This window comes from Nelusetta ayraudi, unplaced genomic scaffold (assembly GCF_046127955.1).
Source record: "Nelusetta ayraudi isolate G7.1 ecotype Tasmania unplaced genomic scaffold, CSIRO-AGI_Nayr_v1 ptg000026l, whole genome shotgun sequence".
NCBI classification, from domain to species: Eukaryota; Metazoa; Chordata; class Actinopteri; order Tetraodontiformes; family Monacanthidae; genus Nelusetta; species Nelusetta ayraudi.
The window spans coordinates 4,495,159-4,512,500 of record NW_027466076.1 but is presented as its reverse complement, the minus strand read 5'-3'; the positions used below and the strand labels follow the sequence as shown (position 1 = coordinate 4,512,500).

Genomic DNA, 17,342 nt, shown 5'->3' with positions numbered 1-17,342 from the left:
AAAAAAGCAGACACTTCCCTTCAAATATTTAGCCATTTGGAGGCTCAAAGACGGGGACAATAAAGGCGAGAGGGGAAGGTCGGGCGGGGGGGGTTCATTTGCATTTTATTGCAATGACTCGAGAGTGCGAGCGCGACCGGTCTGCTCTGAGGGAAGGCTCAGGTCAAGCATGGAGAGGAAAGCTTTCCAACGAAGGTAAAGCAAAGCTCTGCTGTCGACTGTTTGTCTGAAAGCACAGAAGCTCCGTTGACTCGTTGGGTCCAAGTTGTCGCTCTGGTGCAAGAAGAACGCAGCAGAGAACTCTTCCCGGCTCTCCTTTCCCCTCAAAATTCTTCCACTTTGGCCCGTTGTCTCTGCACTATGATTAACAAAGCATCTGCTGCAGGGGGGTGGGACCGGCTGTGAGTCTGACAGGCCTGCTGTTAACATGTTTCCACGAGCCGACGACGGCCAAACGCCGCTGCCTCCCGAATCAGTCGGCACGCTCGCAAATAACCGCTGGCTTCTCTTCTCGTTGCCGTGCACTTCAGCAAACTGTGTACGTTTGTGCGGTATTTTCCTCGGCGAGGCGGCCGTGACAGTGTTTATATGGAACGCGTACAGATCCCTTATGACCGTTATTGGCTGCGAGCAGACTTGAAGTCAATGGTTTGTGTGCTTTTTTTGGGGGGGGGCTATTGGACACGTGTCTGGGAGTTTGCTTTGAACATTCATGCATATGTTTCTTATCTCGCGGCCACCACAAAGCTTCTCAGAGAAAACTGGCCCTGGGTTACACCTACACTGCAAACTTCAAAGGGGGAGAAAAGAAGAGAGCAAACGCGTCACAGCACAAAGCCGACTAATTGAATTCAAGTGTTGTCCAGTCCAGTTTCAGAGATAACGCTGAGCAATGGAAGCTATTTAACAAATGTAGCACAGGTACAATTGGATTTAGGCCGCTGATCTTCTGAAGTCGGCAGAAACATGCAGAAAACAATCCTTTGACTTGTACCAACAGAGTGTCCTGATCGCTATCAGCTGATTGGCTGATGAGATGGTTGGCTGATTGGTATCTTTATCAGCAAACATTCCGTCCCTGGATGATTAACTGCAATTACAGGCAACTGCCGAAGCTTTCAGCATCTGACAGGAAGTAGCACATTCGTATGAAGTGACTTGAATTGATCTTCACGACTCTCTACGGGATCCGATTCACCGATCAGGACCGTCGATCTAATTACTCCACTGTCTTTTCAAACCTGCGAACGGGTTTCATCCGTTCCTCAGCATCTTCAAGGTGCCGCTAGTTGCCTTTAACAGCTTGATTACTACTTCACTTATGCCACAAAATTGTAACACCCTTTACACCTCCATTACCTCAGCGATGTTATGAACATGGTATGTTCTTAAAAAAAAACCCTAAGACTGTGAAAAAAAAGGGCTGGAAAAAGTGGTCATGAACTTTATGAATGAATTTTAAGGGGTGTCACAGCAGCAGCAGCAGTTCCACATTAAAGGGGCAGTGGGAAGGAGGCTTTGGATTTCAGCGGGTGACGTTGCGCCCCAGCCTGTCTGTCCAGGCCTGACAGGCAGACAAGCTCTCACTGCGGCTCGTAAAAACCTCTGCTTCACATCAAAGGAGATCGTGGCCAGTTTCAGGCAGAAAGAACTCCCCAAGCTGATAGTCAGTGTGGGAGCAACCTGACCATGTGCACGCAGCATAACTCAGAAGAAGACCAAAAAAAAAAAAAAGGCGGGTGGGGGAGCAAAAAGTTGGGCTGGATTTTAAATTGTGCGATGAATCCTACAGCAGAGGTTACGTCACAGCGACTGCTGGCTGGAGAAAATCTCCTCAATGTTGAATCATCGTGTAAGGAGAGCTGGGACAATAGCCATGCTTCTACTAAGTACTTTGCTAACTGTTCTGAGTTGTTATTCAGGAAGTGTTTAAAAGGCAAGTGAGCGCCACTACCGTATCGTGACCCTACAGAGATTAGTACAGAACTGCGCTGTAAAAAACATCACAGCATTTAATTCCATAGCTCCTTCCATCAAGTGGTCATACTTGAACCTACGGTTGTGCAACACTGTCAAACTATGCAGTGTGGATTGGTGCACAATAAAGTCAGAAGTGCCTAACTGTTTTGATTGTCCTGTTTCTTTGGTTTTCCACATGCATGTAACAAAGAAAATGTTGATATAAACTGAAATAGATGCGTAAATACACATGAAAGCCTATCAATACTGGCCTAAAAAAAATCAATTTCACAGGTCCTTAGAAACTAGTCTCATTCACCTTCAATTGCCTGACACTTTCTTGCCACATATGAATCGCATGGAGCCCGTGTGTTATTTATATTCACAGGCGGTGAGAAAGAACAATTCCTTGCGGTGCGAGCTTCAGGGGCAGAAGCAGCAAACACTTGTTTGTTACTTGGAAATGTGTTTCTCACCTGTTTACATTTCTCGCTATTAACTGTGCGCCGACAAAAGCCAAAAATTACTGCGTGTCCTCCTTTTCCGCGAGAATCTCTTGCAACGTGGGACAGGGCCTGGGTTGTTTTCTTTTATAGCAGCATAAACCAACATGGCCTAAATACCCCTTTAACCATGAAAAGCAAGAGGTTTTGGCCCCAGCCAAGAGGTTTTCTCCCAACTTCCTATTGTTCTTTTCTTCCGCTTACTTCCTCTCGTCCTCTGCACCATTTAGGATCTTTCAGTGTTTCACAGTCGGTACAAACTGCCTCCCCTGCTGTCTGCCAGCTCCGGTGATTAGCACCACATGTTTTTATCATGCCTCTGCGGTTTAGTTGTGAATGCAACAAACATGAGGGCATCAATGGCTCAAATCTACGTTGCAATCCAAGACCTTGAAAGCTGGGGGGCACTAGAAGGGTTTATGAAGCCGAGTATATTAAAAACTAATGGCCGCTGTAATAACTCATCAATGAGTACACAGGTACCTGTATTAAAAAGCCAGGAAACCACCACAAGTCGAAACGCACAGCGTTTGCCGGCGCACAACAGCGAATCCATCTCGTCCATCCTGTCTAAAACCCACACTGAGTCCTGTCCATGGGAATGTCTTGCGTCGCTCTAATTAGTCCCAGATCTGGAATTATAATTAGTACCAGACCTGAGACAGAGCAGCATACAACAGCGCGCTGTCTGATCGCCGCTATCCCTGTGTTAACACATCACAAAGAGCAAGAGAGAGAGAGAGAGAACAGACTTTAAAAAGCTCTTTTTGTTTGCAGTCGACGGTCGCGGCCGAACATGAGACTGCCGTCACAGATGCCTGCCAGTTCCCCCCCCCCCCCCAAAAGCCGCAGTTCATATTCCTGCTCCATGACCAACCGCTTGAATCGCCGAATCCATTGTTATGAGGCTTTCTTCCCTCGCGAGAAACACTGGAGACTGGGGAACAGCTGCCCTTGTCTTTGAAACCCTCCGAAACTTCCTGAGCCATGTCATCAGCTTCTCTGAATGCATCTTTGATCATCCTCTGGATGGAAGATCCAAACAGGATTCATAGTCTTCGGCAGGAAACGCAGTCATGTCACAAACGACAGAATTTGCATTTCAGCTTCACTGGGCCAATAAGGGCTGGTAAGCAGTCCAGCGCCAAAGTTCATTTGCTACAGGAGCATAAAATATCGCTAATAATGGCCAGCAAGGCATTGCTCAAATGAGGTAGACCGTCTTCAACCTAGTTTGAGGAGTCTGCTCTGAGAATGCATTCCACGTGTGCAGATGTGGCCTGGCGTGCATAATGGACGCAGGAATGCCTGCATAGGTCGATAGGTACATTTCCAAAAGCGGTTCGCAATTCGGTCAGACAGGAGGCGGTCAATGATCTAGAGTATAACAGTACCCCAAGAGCGCAACCTCTATGGATTCACTCCGGCTCACCAGGGCTGTTATCAATTATTGGCACCAAATACCACCAGTGCCATGTCGGATCCTTCCAGGAGTTGTGCGGCGTTGGTTTCACGTCAGTGAAATTGTGTAGCTAGGCTGTGTTAACCTTGGTGTTTGAATGGGCAACAACAAAATGATTGCCTGCATTTACCAGTATTCTACCTTGCCATCATGACCAAAGAAAAGAAATCCAAAGATGGACAAAAGCATACTCACCATCCCAGTAACAGTACAGTACTCGTATGTGAGCGTTAACACATTAAGCACCGGTCTTCCTCCCAGTTAGCTGCCGACTGCTCAAGCCTTCAAATAAACCAGCAAGAAGAAGGTGGACGAGGTATTCAGGTTTGAGTGCGCAGGCCACCGTAGTTCACTGGCAAGCTCGCAAGAGGGAGCGTACGGAGTCCTTTAGAGGAAATAAATGAAAGAGCGCAGCCATCTAACCACTTGATGACGCTGTTTCTTCTTCAGAATCTCCAAATATTAACACACTTAACCTTCAAGTTGACATTGACACACACAAAAGGTTGTTACAGCTTGCCCACCCGTTCCCTTCCTCAACTTGGCTGGAACATACGCCCGTGGCAATCGTCTCCACAAGACGAATCAAGCAAATCAGTGCAAACTGGATGGGCTCGCGGACGGCCTCTGAAAATATTCCATAAGCCCGTAAGCGATATTTTGCTGGTCCGACTGAATGTCGTGTGTGAGTAACCAGCCGCCTTCCTGAAGAGTTTCACACTCCTGTCAGTGCTTGTCACCAGCCAGCCATTAGCCACGGTCGAGAACAAAGCCACCACTGTCGTAGTTCGGACAAACAGGAATTAGCACTGATGGAATGATGAGGCCACTGAAAGGTGGAATTAAATGGTGTCACAGGTGGGATTTAGGGGGAAAAACAAACACGTACTGTAATGAGTGAAGGCATAATCGCGGGTATTATCTCAGATAGAGGGATGTGTGAGCGCTCAGATATATACACATCAAGATTGAAACAACCAAAGTTGAACAATTTTCTTGTCCACCTCGGCCCCATTTCCATAATTATCGCCATATCTACTAGCTAAAAATATATCCGCAAACATAGAAAATCCCAGGCTGCACGGTAATTTGTGTAATTTCCCGGCATGTTCCGGAGGGGCTGAACCAAAATTAACCTCTGTTGTTTGGTTCTCTCACAACTGCACTTCCTGGACCTCTCTTAACGTGTCAGTGTTGCCTTTGGCCATGGTTCTAACACGGTGCACTATCTTTCATCAAAGCACCAAAACTCTCATCTCTCTCATGTTGTTTTCACCATAGATGGAGCTCTTTCCACGCCGGGATCGAGACTTCTGGGTGGGCTAATCACCCGAGTGTTGGGCTTGGAGTCACATCTTGAACTTTTCCCGTAGCTTGGGTATAAAAAAACAACAACTTTCAAATGCCCTGAAGCTGCCGCCTTGCGATCCATGAGGCCACTGACGCTGCTTCCTGTCACGTTTGAACATTGTATTGGCCTCACAGAACCGTAATGCGCATGGGAAGACGTGATAGGAGGGATAAAGGACGTTTTCCGATGATGTTTGTGACCATTTCACCAGCAGTTATTGACAGTGGCTAAGCATTTTACAGTGGACTGGCTCTACCACTGTGAGAGAGATGTGTGGTCTTCCGTTTAAAAGAAGATTGCACGGTAAGACGCAAAAAGGCCGTCCTCTTTGTTTGTTTCTTTCTTTCACTGCACTTTTTTTTTTTTTGCTTTTGTGCAATTTCTCAGAACAACAAGGGGACAATGACAGGCTGCAGCGAACGAAAAATGATGATTAGAGAACAAGGAAGCAAGACAGTACGCAAGGGTCACAGCACAGAGAACACGGAGGGCTACAAAAGCACGATGTTTGAGGCGTTTGAACTCGATTCAACATTTGGTGATAGAAACTCGCTGACGAAAACCAAAATGATCCGCTTCGCCCTGCTTTTAACGTCCCCGGCCGGCAACACAGGGCTGTTTTTGATCTAAATTTATGCTTTCTTTGGTTGGGACGTTTTTTATTAGATTTATGGTAAATGCTTGGAGAGGACATGAAAAGAAAAGAGGGGGCGGGGGGGAAATCTGCTCGCTGTTACTGGAGATCCACGAGCCATTTCTCTGCTTTCACTCATTGTTTGAAGCTCAACCTATCACGACACATAAACGCTCTCGCTCTCCGGCAGCCACTATCTACAACCGGGGGACCAGTTTGCTTACATTAAGGCCAAACTAATTTATGGTTAAGTGCTCTAAAAAGGGATGCGATGGCTTTGGGGTCCTCACCTTCACATGCAGGCAAATAGACTGGATGGGAAACAGGTCGGCCAGCGACCTCTTTCGACCTCGCCTTCATTTCAGTCGTGTTTTTGTCTGAGAGTACCTCGCCGTGTGAATAAAGTTTTTTTTTTTTTTCCATGGTTGCTGAAAGTATTCACGTTCTGTGCTTCAGTAAAAGTATGGATACTCGTACGCATAAAAAAGGCAACTCGGGTAAAAGTAAAAGCACTGATTCAACTCCAATACTCAAGTGCAAAATGATTAATGGCCATTAATGAAACAAAACATTTGCTGGCAATTTTGCAAAAATGAAAACAGCCTTGGCTTTGAGGTACTAAAATAATCTGCCTCTTAAATGCCATTCAATTTTATATTAGTTCAAATAACTCCACTTTGGTGCGACTGTCGCTCAGGAGGTAGAGCGGGTTGTCCAATGACCGAAAAGGTTGGCGGTTCAAATCCCGCTCCATCCCAGTCTGTCGTTGTGTCCTTGGGCAAGATGCTGAAATTGCTCCCAATGGGGCTGGCAGCGCCTTAGCAGCCACCCATTGGTGTGTGAGTGTATGCGTGAATGAGAGGCCATTGTAAAGCGCTTTGGGGTACCGTGAAGGTGCTGGAAAGCGCTATATAAGTGCAGTCCATTTACCACTTAAAGCTACAACTACCAGAATAAACAGTAAGTGAATTACTTTGAACAGAATTGCACATAACAAGCAGGGTTTTTCCAAATATAAGAAGTTGAAGGTGCAGATATTCGTGGAAAAAAATGTATATGAAGTAAAAGTCGCCAGGAATAGAAATTACAGTGCAGTCCAGGAACCTGAGACATTTCTACTCTGGTCAGCATCTGGCGTTCCAGCTCCTTCTACTGGGTGCCCCCTTTGTTTTGTCCCTTATTATCTCCAGCGGGTGTTTTGTTAACCGGTTGGCCACAGAGTTGATATGATGGAGCTCCTCCAACTGCAAAGACTCCTCCCACAGCCAAAGGAAAAAGAAAAAAAAAAAAAAAAGGCCCCTCTGGCCCCATTTCCAGCGACGGCAGCCTCTGCTGCCTCTCTCACCCCGAGGTGGTGAGTCACGTCGCACACAGCACTCATTACCCACCCAGCCACTTCCACCTCCTTCACAGCTGTTTCTGCTTCTTCCTCCTCTCATCCGCTCGACGAGGGCCGAGTGGGGTGTTGTCCCACACGTGCGCACATTCGTGCATCTTGCACTTTACATTCTTGCCATTCTGCATTTGGCTATTTTACCACCGGCACTGTCGATTTTTTCTAATCCCAAATCCTCATCTTAATCATTCTTTTACTTCCTTATTTCAGTTTTTCTTTTATTCTCTATGAGTCGATTAGTGATGACTGATTGTGCAGCTGAGAAACTGAACTTTCTTCGGGATAAATAAAGTATCAATCTGTCTGTCTGAACTCAATTTGCTCACAACGACCGTCACTAAGTGGACTCCTTGGCCACCTTTTTTTTACTTTGGCAAATCGCTAGCGTCACACGGCCATGCCCACTTCACTTCACTTTTCAGCAGCCTTTTGTGAAACATTTTCCTCCACCAGTCGGGAGCGACTCGACCTGCACCACATGAAACAGGCGCCAAAAGGCCGGAGTTCTGGATGTTATTTCCAGCCGCGCTGCCTGCTGACGTATCCTGATCGATGTCGTGCTGCGTTCAAGTGCGGGACAGACATCTTCATAATGTTGTACTGTTGACGCGCGTGTGGTTGTTTTTGACGGCATCGTCCTGGTGTGTTATTTCCCACCAATTAATTTGAAAGACGGAGGCAATGACATGAAAAACGTACAAGATGTCCTCCGCCTCTTTCAGGAGAAGGTTTTCACGTTTTCCAGGAGGCCAATCCCATTGAGGATAGATAGATAGATAGATAGATAGATAGATCTCAAGGAGAAATTCAATTTTCTAGCAGCTTAACGAGGGATCTAGTGTAATAAAATAAAAAGGCATGCAAAGAGCTAAACTATAGTGGTGCAGACAGATGAAGGTATAAAATAGAGATAAGAGATTAAGAAAGAGAAAAAAAGAGATAAGAAAGAGAAAAGAAGGGGGGGAAAGAAAAGAAAGAAAATGAGAAATCTGCGTTTCTCGCAGCTTGACGAGGGAACGAGCGCAAAAAATTGAAAAAAATCTAAACCCAAATCTAGCTGGTGTAAAACCGAAGATTACATGGAGTAAAAAAAATCCCATTCCAGGGGTGTGTGTGTGTGTGTGTGTGCATGTGCAGGCCTCTCCAGCTCCATGTGGAAACACTCATTTCAACATGTGGCTGTGTCAAAAGGCAAAGACGCCGCTTAATGAGGTCCAGGGGGCGACGGGACGCAGCGCGATGTGACGTCACAGAGAGAGAGAGGGGGGGGGGGGAGAGAGAGAGAGAGAGAGAGAGAGAGAGAGAGAGAGAGAGAGAGAGAGAGAGAGAGAGAGTCAAACCACTCTGTTCGGACAACAGCTCCCCGGGACCCTTCTTTTAAATAAGAAGGGTGGATTTTTAAAGCCCCCCCCCCTCTCCACTTCACCCCCTCCCCACTTCACCCCCACCTCCACCTCCGACTATCCACTTCATACCAAATGGCCCCCAGAAAGAAGTGCTGCTTGGGAGCTGAAAACAGGAAAAGCTCAGGTCCCCCCGCAGTGAGGGAGAGTCAATGAATAAAGCATGACTGACAAAAGACATGGGGGGGGGGGGGGGGGGGAGTGAAGGAGGAGGGGGCACACACACCTCCAGCTACGCATCCAATTAACATGACAACAACTCACACAACAGTGGGTCTTTTTTTGGAGTCTGAAACCACAGGCACCTCCACCTTCTTCTCTACCTCCTCCTCCTCCTCCTCCTCCTCCTCCTCCTCCTCCACCACCTTATTTTCCTCCTCCTTCCCATCATCCACCTTCTCATCCCCCTCTCCCACCTCCTCCTCCTCCACCTTCCAGGTCAGGAGTGGAGCGGGTTGGGGGGGGGCACAAGTCATAAAAGCCTCGAGGGTTGACCTCCTCCTCCTCCTCCTCCACATTAAGGTGAAACCGACGCAAATAACAGACCGTCCATTGTCTCCAGAGACTCGGCCATTTATTTGCGTGAGATGCGCAACAACCCCCCCCCCCCACACACACACACACACACATACACACTTCTAATGGGCACCTCCATCCAACCCCCCCACCAAAAAAAGTAGCAGCTTTGTTCCTCCTCAGGTGGAGACAGAACAAAAGAGCAACCCCCTCACGACCCAAAAACTTTTCGAAACTCCACAGTAACAGCGTGTGTGTGTGTGTGTGGGGGGGGGGGGTTCATCAGCTGCGGCGGAGGACGAAGATAACACATTTCAGAGGAAAACATAAACATGCAGCAACTTGATCGCCAGTGTGTGCGTGTGTGTGTGTGTGTGTTGTTAGAGAGGTGCTTACCGTCACATCTCCTCAGGTTCGGCAGCAGCAGCAGCAGCGGAAGCATCCCGAGCAGGCGGTTCAGCCGGGCCATAGTGGCGGTTCTCTCCCCGCAGCCTCCCCGGGAACAAGGCGTCAAGAAGCGGACAACAACCGGCGAGCGGGTCGCTTCATCCGGTGTAGTCCTCCCCGCTCCTCTCCTCCCTGTCCTCCCGGGTCTTGTGCTCTCTTCTCCTCCTCCCTTCTCTTCACTTCTCCTCTCTTCTCCTCTGATGTCCGCTCCCCTCCTCTCCTCCTGCCGGGTCTTGTCCCGTCCTCAGGAATGGGACTTGTTAACTGAAGGCTGGAGCAGCAGCAGGAGTCACGGCATGAAGGTGCGGGCCAGATGCGGGTACGGAGTGAAAATAAAAATAAAAAGAACGACAACAACGAAAGAAAAGCGAGTTCATTCAGACCGCAGCGTGTTCTTTTTCGCCCCCGGTGCTGGTGCTGGTGCTGGAGCCGAAGCGGCCGCGCGACTCCCGCTGGAAAAAGTTGAGTTGTGGAAAAGCTGGAGGCGCTGAAGAAGAGGCGCGGTTTCTTGGGAGGGTTTTTCGCAGAGGGCTCCCTCTGGTGGCGGAGACGTGTGGTTGCAACCAAAGAGCCGGCTGAGGAAAAACACCACCAGCCCTGCTGTGCTGTGCTGTTGGTAGCTCCCCCCTCTGTCGTTGTAGAACCCATTGCGGCCCCACCAATCAAAACGTTTGCTCACCCCTGGTCTACAGACTTGCTGTACTGTAGATTTCTTTAAAAAAAAAATGTTTTAAAGTATCTTTACTCTATTTATTTTTGACAACGAAACTTATACATTTGTACACAAATATCGGTACTTTCTACTCATTTCTACATAACAAATACTCACACTTCAACCAAATGGAGCCTGGACCAACCAAACTAAAAACATTTTACACCGACAAAAAAACAACAACACACTCAGTCAAATGTCATGATGTGCACAATACATTTTTTAATCACATGTGCATTTATTAAAAGCGGCTGGAAATGCATATTGACGTCTTACAAAAGACAAGCACAAGACCCCCCCACATATATCCCCACCCGCCAACATCTACACACTGTCTGGAGTAAAAAAAAAGAAGAAGAAGAAAAAAAAAGGAAATAAATACAGCCGCTGCTGCATTAAAAAAAATTATCCCATCGCTGGTGTGCAGCTCATGCGACAAATATCAAATAGAACCAGAAAAAGTCAGTCAAAACAATAAGTGATTTTTTCACTGCAGTGGCTCTTCCTCCGTGTGGGGGGTTAATATCATTTACACATCAGTGGCAGCGGCTGAAGGCACACGTCAATATTCAACTTATGACATTGGTAAAAAAAAAAAAATGCAAAAACTGTGGTGACAAAAATGGTACAAAAAAGTTATAAGAGTTAAAATTATTGACAAACACAATCAGTTGTAGACACTTGGTGCTGGTCATCTGAGGGAGGAGGAGGAGGAGGAGAAGAGGGAAGAGGAGAAGGAGTGGAAAGGAAGAAGTGGTCCAGCTGGCCAATGGAGCTCCAGTGTCTGTTCTCTCTCTCTCTCTCTCTCTCTCTCTCTCTCTCTCTCTCTCTCTCTCTCTCTCTCTCTCTCTCTCTCTCTCTCTCTCTCTCTCTCTCTCTCTCTCTCTCTCTCTCTCTCTCTCTCTCTCTCTCTCTCTCTCTCTCTCTCTCTCTCTCTCTCTCTCTCTCTCTCTCTCTCTCTCTCTCTCTCTCTCTCTCCAGTGTGTGACTCGGCCGACCACCACACTTTCAGTCTAGGATGGCGAGGGCAGCGTCTCTGATGCAGCTGACAGCCTTCAGGATGTCGTCCTCCGAGTGCTGCACCGTCACCACCACTCGGATACTGAAAGACAAGAACACACAGCAGGGTCAAGCAGGGCGTTTCAGCTTAAAACAATATTGAAACGTCAATATGAAACTTTCTTAAGATATTGTTGAAAAGACGAAGATAATACTAATACTAATACTACTACTACTACTAATAATAATAATGATACTAATGATGATAATGATCAAGACAGCCAACTGAACCACATGTTAGAGCGCCACCTGCTGGCGTGTCCTACCTGGGCGGCGGGAGGAAACGCTCCTCTTTCTCAAGGTAGCGCGCGATGGTCAAAGCGACGTGTTGTTGCAAACACTGCAGGAGAAACCATGAAAATGAAGAGAGATGATCTGAAGAGCAAGCGTTTCAGATCAGGTATGGGCAAACTATGGTCCGGGGGGCCATACCCGGCCCGTTCGGGTTAGATAGGATTAAAAAATACAGAAGAAGAAAGAAATCAAAATTGGTAAAACAAGTGTCGTTTAGAGTGTAGTTTCCAAGTTTGGGATCGAGCCAGCTATCAAAATTGAACGACATGGGCGCCCTCTTGTGGCCGTCTACGTTCAATCCTTCTTTTAAAAAAAAAAATCACCTTGTCATCTTGTGCAGGTTTGAGTCAAAACAACCTCATTGCATTCAAACGGAACTAAATATTTACAATTAAACTGCTTTGTGTTGATTTTACACAGTGTCTCCTCTTTTAATTCATTTCATCTCATTTTTTAATGACGAGGAGTTGAAACCCTGCAGCATGGAGAGCATCTGAGACCAACACAAGACTCACGTGATCGACGATACTCCGCAGGAGCTGCATGTCCGAGTCTCTGGAGCCTGAACTTCTCTCCAGCTGTAGGTGAAGAGCCGGGGCCAGCGGTTCTCCAACTAACTTCAAACCCTTAATTCTGTCAGAGAGACGGGATCAGAATAATAATATTATCATAATAATAATAATAATGAGGAAAAAGGAGAGAAAGGCCACTAAAAACATGCTGCGTTTACTCATCTAGCAATTTGAATGTGGGTTGCATGTGTTGGCAGGTGAGACGAATGACGACAGCATATGCACCTACCCTTGTAAAGCATCGTAAACCTTACGACACTTTTCCCTCAGCACGGTGAAAATATCTGCAAAGAGCAAAAAAAAAGAAGTGGATGATTGACTGAAGCGATACGACTCATTTCCTGTTGCTGCTCCAGTTTCAGGCGTCCTTTGATTGACATGAGCAGAGCTGCGTATTGGCAGAAGAGAGGAGACAGTGGGGGGGTCGGTGTGGATACCTGGATCCTCCTCCATGATGTTGAGGGCCTCGATGGCAGCAGCAGCCAGCATGGGGGGCAGAGAGGCTGAGAAGCAGTAGCCCTGGCCGGACAAGCGCTGGAAACAAAACCCCCAGTGGGATTTAGCTCCCTCGCTCCATTCTGTTTTGTTTAAGAAAGGTTCATTTTTCAGGGACAAAAAGTACCTGGTGGTCGATGACGAAGGAGCGTCCGCAGCAGAAGCCTCCGATGGAGGCCACGGCGTTCTCCATGTTGGCGCTGATGAGGTCAATGTCATCAATCTGCAGGGAGTGAACGTGTTCTGCATTGACGATTGTAGACAAAGACGAGGCTTTGGCACATTAACTGCCCCAAAGTAGTAACGATAAGGAAGACACAGGTGTGTGAGGGGAACGGCCCGGGTGAAAAGAAGAACTGCATACGGGACTCGGCTGCGGTGAACGCAGCACGCACTCACTCACATTGACACCAAAGTGCTCCGTCACGCCCCTGCCGTGTTCCCCCAGCACGCCGAAGGACATGCTCTCCTCCAGGAAGATGCGAACTTTGTACTTGTACTTCAGTTTAACCTTAAAGAGCAACAAGAACACGGACAATTATTAATAACTGATTGAATTATTGTAATATTCTAATAGCATCCACTGCATAGGCAGTTAGCCGAGCTAAATAAAGACCTCTAATGGAAGGCAATAGGCTGCTTAAGGTCCATTAGTTCCTTATTTACCAGTTCAGGAAGAGGGCAGATGTCTGCGGTGTTGATGTAAAGACCCTCCGCCACAATGAACTTTCTCGTCACTCGCGCTTTACGGGGATTCTGCAAGAGGAACAAAAAAAAAAAGGATTTTTGGCAAAGGGAAAAAAACGCAAATGAGCAGCTATTGTTCCAAACTCCAAGTCTGCACCTTCTGGTCCTCCAGCTCCTGCTCTTTGAGGAGCCTCTCCAGATCCTCCATGTCATTGTGCTTGAAGTACTTGATGAAGCTGCGAGAGGCCTGAAGACCCTTCTGGATGGAGAAGCAGGCTGCCTCGTCACTGCGCGTGAAGGCCACAACACAGTTTTGTTAAGACTTGCTAAGACCCGAAGAGCCTCAGCGTCTAGCCGGGGGAGCCCCTCACACAGCAACAGACAGTGACGACGGTTCAGTTGACAGCTTCATCGAGCTATGCTCAGAATTCGGTTTTCTCGTCTAATCGGACTTCTCTCCAATGTTTGAAAGTAATTATTGAAAGAAAATCTGATTCTATTATTTATTTATTTGCATTTTTTTCTGTTCTTCTCTGCAGTTTTCTGTAGTCCCCAAGCACCCCCTAGTGGCCCTCCACAGTGCTAGACGGTACTCACACAAAGACGATGTCCCCCCTCTTGGAGTAGGCAGGGATGGCACTCGCCACGGTTGCAAAGCCATATGAGTAGATGATGGCTTCTTCAGTGTTCATGAACTTGGACAGTCGGCCCTCCAGCTCCAGGTGAACATCTGCAGGAGTGAGACAGGAATGAGTGAGTCACCTCAAGAGTCACGCCATCCTTTAATAAAGGTGCAATAAAATGTACTTGTATGTCAGCGTTATGTGGATAACTGTAAATAATCCAACGGTTCATAACATTTGGATTATTAATATCCCGTTTTCCCTTCTTCCTCTATAAATATTTTGTTTTAATTTTTTTAATATATATATATTTATAATTTTTCTTCCATTTCGCACCGTTTTTTGTTGCCGTAATTCAAAAAAAAAATTCTGAATGGTTTGTAAATATCATTTCAAAGTCACACACATACACACATACTGTACATATTCCTCACTCACCAAAGGTTCCATAAAAGCCTCTCGGGCCGCAGGTTCCCACGCCATACTTCTTCAGCGACGACAGAGCTTTTTGCTGTAATGTTGCGAGAAAGCGAGTAGAATTATTCAAAGTTTTAATCGTTCGCCTTGCTTGCATCTTGTTTGCATGCCAATGTATTTGCTTTGCCGTTAGGCAAAAAATTCAACGCCCACCTTGATCCTCTCGTTGTCAAGGAGCCCCAAGAAGTTAAACGAAGCAAAGTTGACGCACTCTTGGCCGTTGAGTGTGATTTTGTGGCTGGGAGGACTGCGGTGGATAAAATTAACAGTTTGTTTGTTTGTTTTTTTTGGGTGGGGTGAAAAATTCACCAGTCTAAGAAAAATCAAATGTGAGATTTCTATTAAAAAGCTTTGCATGATTAAATTCCCCCGCAGGAGAGGCAGAGGAGGCGTGTGGGGTTTGTTACCCGGTGACAACATCGTATTTGAGTGACGGATGATCTTTGGAAACAGGGGGAACCAGAGGCTCGGGCTGCCACTCCTCAATCAGATCCTCTTTCTCCTGCAAAACACAATCATATGACAGTCAAGACACACACACACACACAAAGAGTTTTGTAGCAGACATTTGTCCTTAATATCCGAACTTGACAAACAAAATCAAATCAAACAGTTTGTCAAGGCGAAGAATTGAAGTTTTTGTTGATTTATTATTCAACTGGCCAGCAAACGAATGACTGCTGACGCCTCTCTTGCCCTGGTCAAAAACCAGAACCCTGGCTGCCCCCCATGCATGGTAGACCCATATATGCAGATCACCTATTGCGGCCGAGCTAATATGATACCTTAAAAATAGAAGAATTATTCACATTTACTCAAATAATGCTAAATATTATGATCAAACTAAGATTACAATAATCCTAAATAATTCATAAATATTACAAAAACGACAAATGGCTCCAACAAGTTTGATCCCTTTGCTCAAATTCACCTTCTCGGTCAGTTTGGACGTCTCGTGAAGTTTGTAGGTCTTTGAGAACAGAAGCCTGATGATCCACAGGATGAGGATGCCCTCCAGAATCAGGTGATAAGCTGGAGCCTGGGGACACGGACACCACGTTCATTCATTTCCTGGGTGCAACAATAGCAGTTACAACATGGTGGTATGCCGGCAATATGGAGCAACACATTCTCTGTTTCAAAACAGGCACACATTTTGAAGTCATATAAATGTTCCTTCTTTTTGCACTGCTTTTTATCGCTGTAATTAAAAATATCTGAATGGTTAATCTCTGTCTCTCTCTCTCTCTCTCTCTCTCACACACACACACACACACACACACACACACACACACACACACACACACACACACACACACACACACACACACACACACACCTCATTTTCTTGTTTCCAGTGTATCCATTAACTCACCAAGTTCACACTGCGCATAACTGAGTTCACAATAACTCATTCTTACTGCTCTGCCAAAGGGGGTGAAACAGTCAACAACTGCTATACGAGTCGCGGCGAGGGACAAACATGCATTCTGGGAGAAGAAGCCAACTTCCTTGTTGCTGGGCCTGGACACGTAACACCGCGACTTCCGCGACCAGGCTACCGGGGCTAAGGTGGGAGAGAAGCCCACCTTGGAGCGCGCTTCCCCCGGGGAGACACACCAATCACTTCCGGATTTGAAAAAGTTTGCTGTAGCTTCTCTGGGTTTGATTATTTCACAAGCAGCGGGTGTTTGGTAGGCGGAGGAAGAGGTGGAGGAGGCGGAGGAGACATTGTTAAGCGCCCAAAACTTCTCTCCGCCGGGAAATTGTAGAACAGAGAAGAGTCTCCTTACCTCATAAAACGCCTGGACCATCTCCACCAACACCCACTGCTGCCCCGACGCCATGTTTATTTTGTTTCCTCCCTTTTCGGCAGGAGGGAGGACTGACCGACTGACTCCGGTCATGTGTTTGTAGTTGACAGTTGTAGTGCAGTCGAGCCGCTTCTTCTTCTTTCTTGGCCGATTCGCTGCTGGTGGCGCATATTTTATAACTTGTAAGCGCACTACCGCCCCCTTCTGAGCTGGGAGTGATTTGCGGAAAATCAGTGCCGAAATAGAATTGAGTTGTTTTTTTTAACGGGGTAAATCATTTATTTTCCTAATAAACAGCTATCGACCATTAAATCATTGGTGTTTTGTGCAAGTCAAAGGAAGAATTAAGAATGTTGATGAGGATTTCATGAAAATAAATCACTAAATACGGTACGGAAGCGCATTGCTGCCACACTAGTAAAAACAGGGCTCAGTTTCACGGTATAACGTGAAATCTTCGCTTCTGTAAGGCACATTTTTGTATGTGCAAATAATAGATATGCCAGCAGGCTAACAAAGATATTACAAGAGTCACTTGCTTGACTTGAAGTTTTGCTAACTAGCTAAACAAATTGTTTAAATTGTTGTATTTACAGGGAAATCATAACTAGATATGGAACTCCACACGCTTGTTGTCAATGGCAACCCATGTTTTTTGTGTGTGCGCGAAGACCACCATAGTTCATTGGCAAATTGGGATGAATTAGGGCAGCAAATATACAGTCCGACCACTAGATGGCACAGTGCAACACACTGGATCTATTGTAACCTGTCTTTACTATTTTTTGTACTGTACTGTGCACGTATTATATCTTCTGTATATACAGTATGTACTCTATGTATATCTGCAGATGACCAAAACTAACAATGTATTTTCAATTAAGGTAAAATATCTCAGCAAAAATGACCTATGAAGTTTAGTTCCAAAATAAGGACTG

The 17,342-nt window shown here is 46.3% G+C and overlaps 2 protein-coding genes across 2 annotated transcripts in view; both read right to left on the bottom strand.

The window, feature by feature from the left end:
- The window catches only part of ror2 (receptor tyrosine kinase-like orphan receptor 2), a 35,449-nt gene extending 25,323 nt beyond the window's left edge, over nucleotides 1-10,126 (bottom strand). Inside the window, exon 1 of the mRNA XM_076029221.1 lies at nucleotides 9,621-10,126. Coding sequence (XP_075885336.1) covers nucleotides 9,621-9,693 — 73 coding nt within the window. The 5' untranslated portion in view covers nucleotides 9,694-10,126. The remainder of the gene's footprint in view (nucleotides 1-9,620) is intronic.
- Nucleotides 10,127-10,575: 449 nt separating this feature from the next.
- Nucleotides 10,576-16,552, bottom strand: sptlc1 (serine palmitoyltransferase, long chain base subunit 1). Its single transcript, XM_076029220.1, has 15 exons — nucleotides 16,384-16,552; nucleotides 15,522-15,629; nucleotides 14,998-15,092; nucleotides 14,744-14,837; nucleotides 14,552-14,624; nucleotides 14,088-14,220; nucleotides 13,648-13,777; nucleotides 13,470-13,559; nucleotides 13,207-13,314; nucleotides 12,931-13,026; nucleotides 12,746-12,842; nucleotides 12,538-12,592; nucleotides 12,252-12,369; nucleotides 11,709-11,782; nucleotides 10,576-11,485 (listed from the first exon to the last, which is right to left on the bottom strand). Exons 1-15 carry the CDS (start codon nucleotides 16,495-16,497, stop codon nucleotides 11,392-11,394), a joined length of 1,479 nt encoding a protein of 492 aa, XP_075885335.1. The 5' UTR covers nucleotides 16,498-16,552; the 3' UTR covers nucleotides 10,576-11,391.
- Nucleotides 16,553-17,342: the final 790 nt, after the last annotated feature.